The sequence below is a fragment of the Cynoglossus semilaevis genome, chromosome 11, assembly GCF_000523025.1.
Source record: "Cynoglossus semilaevis isolate Cse_v1.0 chromosome 11, Cse_v1.0, whole genome shotgun sequence".
Taxonomy (NCBI): Eukaryota; Metazoa; Chordata; class Actinopteri; order Pleuronectiformes; family Cynoglossidae; genus Cynoglossus; species Cynoglossus semilaevis.
The window spans coordinates 3,206,420-3,211,538 of NC_024317.1; the positions used below are offsets into that span (position 1 = coordinate 3,206,420).

The 5,119-nt window shown below is 39.7% G+C and overlaps 1 protein-coding gene across 1 annotated transcript in view; it reads left to right on the top strand.

Moving 5' to 3' along the window:
• The first annotated feature begins 734 nt into the window (after positions 1–734).
• The window catches only part of parp3 (poly (ADP-ribose) polymerase family, member 3), a 5,994-nt gene continuing 1,609 nt past the window's right edge, over positions 735–5,119 (top strand). Inside the window, 10 exon segments of the mRNA XM_025060036.1 lie at positions 735–855; positions 1,195–1,405; positions 2,072–2,173; positions 2,507–2,686; positions 2,844–2,982; positions 3,743–3,966; positions 4,228–4,383; positions 4,479–4,565; positions 4,646–4,823; positions 5,076–5,118. Coding sequence (XP_024915804.1) covers positions 1,196–1,405; positions 2,072–2,173; positions 2,507–2,686; positions 2,844–2,982; positions 3,743–3,966; positions 4,228–4,383; positions 4,479–4,565; positions 4,646–4,823; positions 5,076–5,118 — 1,319 coding nt within the window. The 5' untranslated portion in view covers positions 735–855; position 1,195.

Sequence of the window (5,119 nt, forward strand, 5' to 3'; positions counted from 1 at the left end):
TCTCCACCACTAAACCGACAACGACAGAAGAGTCTGAGTGGATGAAAGATTCTTTAGTGGTTTTAAATTTGGATTCAGTCCATGTTGAATCTCTGAGTTGTTGAATATATTTCAGCATCAATCTGCAACATATGCCAAACAGTCTGTGCATGAAAATTATCAACACGAAAATCATCTGCTGCTCTGAGACAGAAATCCACCAAAGTTGTATCAGAAATACACGCAGTGGCCCTGTCCAGATGCTCAGGGAAATACAGAGCCTCACAGCTCTGCGGTTAAACACTGCCACCTTGTGGCACTTTTGCGTCATCCAATAGTACACAAGCAAACAAAGCAGTACATTATATACATATAAATATATATATATAAATAAATTTAAAAATAAAATATCACTCTGTGTAGTATATCTATGTAATATATGAATTTGTGGAAACAGTTGTGGAATAATTTCATTTACAGTAAATAATATACAGTGCGACTTAGTAATTTATTTATTTTTGTATCTACCGTAATTATTAAATCGGCTGCGCACAGCAGCAGTAAGGCAGGTGGCAGTGTAGCTGTTGTTTTTCTCTCCTAGTCTTTTTTTTTTTTTTTACAACTACAACACCTGCCGGAAGAAGAAGATGCAGAAGACGCAGAGGAAGCAGAGGAAGAAGAAGAAGAAGAGGAAGAAGAAGAAGAAGAAGAAGAGGAAGAAGAGGAAGAAGAAGAAGAGGAAGAAGAAGAAGAAGCGAAAAAGTAACAGAAACTTCCTGGAAACCAGAGGTGCTGTAAGTCGGATCTTCTGCTCCCAGGGCTCCTTATATCATCTTCTGCTGTACGGAGTGTCCGTCACTGTTAAAGAACCATAAGGTCGGTCCTTTCTGTGTTTACGATTCTTCCATTTTACACAAATTAATCCTGCGTAATTTCCCCGAAACTCCACCCGAAACTTAACAATCTGTTTTTCTAAATGTCGTTGTGTATCACGTTCGCCAGGGGGAAAGAACACGGAGAATCGGCTCTAGCAAAACATGCTAATGTTGGTGGTTTCAGGAAAACTGTAGTTATTGTTAATGAACGGACTGAGAGTGCGCAGTGGCAGCTGAGGACATGTCTTAGCTTGTCCTGTCCAGCAGACGCTGATGAAACTCGATAGGATTTTCTGACTATTATTTATTTTTATTTATTTTTTCTTCGCCCCCGCACTAGCATGGCACCAAAGAGGCGAGCTGCTTCCGCTGCCAAGGCCGGGGGCAAGAAGGTAAAGGAGGAGCCGGAGGCACCGAAGCCTAAAGATGCCTTCACCTCGGCCAAGGAGGCCCTTCTGGCTGCAGGAGCACAAGTGAAAATCAGGAGGAAGGTGGACGATCACTGCTCACTGTCCAGCAGTGGAGAGGTGAGGAGGACCGCTGTGGTTAATGTGGTTTATAATAATTTAGTAGCTGGGGACCAAACAGGTTAATATTGGTTTCCCCCTTTATTTTATATTATATTATATTATATTATATTATATTATTATAATGTTTTGGGGAATAATGGAGTTTATACTGTAAGTCAAACTTCCAGTTTAATGAACAGGAATTGTATGTTGTTACATTTGTTTTGGACAAGAGTGAACAATAAGCATGAAAACTAAAGCAAAGATCTGGTGCTTTAATGTTTTAAAAACTTTTATTTCAGCCAATAATAATGCATTTTCTTACTATTTGTATTTGCTAATGTGGCTAAAACGTGATCATTTACTATATTTGACTTTTTTTTAGAGACCACAAAATCATGTGACAAGAGATTCTGTCTTATCTTTTCCTGTGTTGAACCCTGTTGAATAAATTACATTTAAAAGTCATGCATCAAGGCTAAAATGTTAAAGCACTTTTATCATTTTCTTTGCCATCTATTGGGGAAACAGGGAGAAGGCAGAAGTATAATGATCATTTAAATAAATTATATAATTTGGAAAAGCTGAACGTTCCACATCTGGGCCCCGGGCCTTAGTTTGCCTATACTATACTCCTGAGGGATTATTAAAGTTATTTCTTTCTTTCTTTCTTTCTATCATCTATCTTTCTTTCTATCATCTATCTAGCTGAATCAGACCAACGTTGGCCATAACAACAATAAGTTTTATGTCATCCAAGTTATTAAAGCAGACGACAACTACTACTCCTGGAACAGATGGGGTAGAGTGGTAAGTGTGGACCCTAACTCAATAGCACCACCTACACACGACTTTTAGTATTTCATTATAAGGAGCTCCATTTTGGTTGATGAGTTTTTTTTTTTTTTAATGTTGGCTTTATTAAAATAAAAAAAATAAATGGTTTGAATATAATTAGTAAAACTCCGTTATCGCTTCACATCAGTCTGTGTTCCTGCGTCGTTTGGTTCATGATGCAGATAATGATCCTCAGTGTCACTTTGGGGAAATCTCTCAACCGTGATTGAGGATTTTTATCTCTGAACATTTTCTCCAGTTTAATAAGCGTCTGAATCTGATTGCTCGTTATTGTCGTGTAATCAGGGCGAATTGGGACAGTCCAAACTCAACTGTTTTGATAAAGTGGAGAAGGCCGTCAAGGACTTTGAGAAGAAGTTCAAGGACAAGACGAAGAACAACTGGAGCGACCGCATGAATTTTGTGTCTCACTCCGGGAAGTACACGCTGATCGAGGTGGACGGGGACGAGGACGCGGAGGTGAAGGTAACGTCCGTGCACCACGTCTGGACTTAACTACCAACACTTGATGGAAACATTATGAATACATGGACTTAACTACGAACACTTGATGGAAACATTATGAATACATCCAACCATACCAACATCTCGCATCTCTTTTTTTTTTTGGTTTTGTTTCCAGGTTGACAGCGTAGATGGAAAAACTGTCAAAGTCACTAAAAACGTCCTGCCCTGCACACTGGACGAGGCCACCAAGGATCTGATTCAGCTCATCTTCAGTAATGACATGTTCAAGGAGGCCATGGAGTGCATGAACCTGGGTGGGTGTGGTTCACACAAACAGGTTCATGAATTCTGTAAACATACCACATGTATGAGTTCACCTGTTGGGTGACTACATGTAAGTACACACATACTAGTATTCAGTAGCAGAATTATTATTATTATTATTGTTATTTTTCTATATATTTATCTTGAATATCCAGTACATCCAATAATACAGAGGATTCTGTTCTCATCATTCGTTCCCGTTCTCAACTTTTATCTCGGTTGCGCTGCTTTCAGTCAGGTATATACTCTAATTGTATTTATTTATTTATTTATTTTATCCAATCATATTTCAGCGTTGTGTGTTGTCACTCTCTCTTGTCAGTCATTCACTCTTTGTGGGGCCGAGGCGGGGCCGATAGAATACACACACAGAGTGCAGCACCACGGTCGTGCCTGTATGCCGACTTTGTTCAAAAGTGTTAGCAAGTTAGCGACACAAAAACTCACCTTATTTGGTGAATAACAGGCCGAGTGAACAGAGGCTGTACTTGCATATGATCCGTGCTAACTTATCATCACATTAGTGGTTAAGTCTCCAAATAGTGTTGACAGGATCATCGTTTGTCGACAATAATCGTCCAGTAAAATCTGTTATCGTCCCAGGTCTGACAGTGAATGATTGATTTGTTTAAAGTCTAAAGTCTTTAGTCCCGTTCAGGACTTTATTGTTGGCGCTCGGTGATTAATCATCAGCGTTCATTGATTAATCACTCTGTGTTAACATTTCTTTGTTGTGTGGCTTTTATACAGACATCAAGAAAATGCCTCTGGGGAAACTCAGTAAGCTGCAAATCGCAAAAGGCTTTGAGGTTTTAGAGGAGCTGGAGGCCGCCATGGACAAAAGGAGCGCTCGAACACGCCTGGAAGAACTTTCCTCCAAGTTCTTCACAACGATCCCTCACAACTTTGGGCGGAACAGGCCACCGACCATCAACAGCAAAGAAATTGTGGAGCAGAAAAAAGAGATGTTGATGGTAAGGTGGACATTTGTCGTTGTTGATTGGGATTAATCTACAGTAGATTAACATTCCTTGTGAAAATATAATCTATATATTGCTATAACAGAATGACAAACAGAAGTTGACGCTTTTCACCAGTGCATGCTGGGTGTTGGGATGGTATTTTAATAACTACTGCTTTGGGAAAAAAAAAAAGGAAATCAAATTAATCTTCACAAATGAACTAATGTTATTAATTTTTCCAGCCGTATTTTATGATGTTGAAACCCTTTTCAGGTGTTGGCAGACATTGAACTCGCCCAGACTCTGAAGTCGGAGACTGAAAAAGCTCAGGAGGAGATGATCGAGACGGTTCCTCATCCTCTGGACCAAGACTACCAGTCTCTGAAGTGCTCATTGAAACTAATGGATAAAGAAACAGAAATGTTCGAGGTACGGCGTCAAGAGTGGAAATCCAAAAATATTAATAATATTTAAAAAAAATGTTGTCAGAAATTGTTGACATTTTTTTCCCCCTCCTCCTATAGATTATTGAAGCGTACCTGGAGGCAACCAAATGCTCCTACAATACACCAAAAATTATCAATGTTTGGGAAATCGATCGAGAAATGGAGGTGAGAACCGCCCTCTCACTCTGGTTTCGATGAAGTTCAGACGAACGAATTTGACAAACTCTGTACGCTGCACGTTACAGGGTGAGCGCTTCGGAGAACACGACGAATTGGAGAACCGTCGTCTTCTGTGGCACGGCACGAACATAGCAGTGGTGGCTGCTATTCTGAAGAGTGGTCTGAGGATCATGCCTCATTCGGGCGGCCGGGTCGGGCGAGGAATTTATTTTGCATCAGAAAATAGCAAGTCTGCAGGTTATGGTAAGTCCTTACAGAATATAGAGAGGAGATAAACAGACACAGAGAAACATGTCCCACTGTGTAGAGGTTTAATATGGAGAATAAGAAACAGATTCACAACACGAGAGTTTTTTTTTAATCTTTTTCAGTTTATTGTTGGAGATACTGTAGACAAAAGTCTTCACCTTCAATCTTTTCACCGTACATCCATGGCATCATTATCCCAGTTACATAAGGTTAAAAAATATATGTTATTTTGTTTCCTATTTTTAGTGCGAACCTCCAAAAACACTGGAGTCATGTTTCTGAGTGAAGTC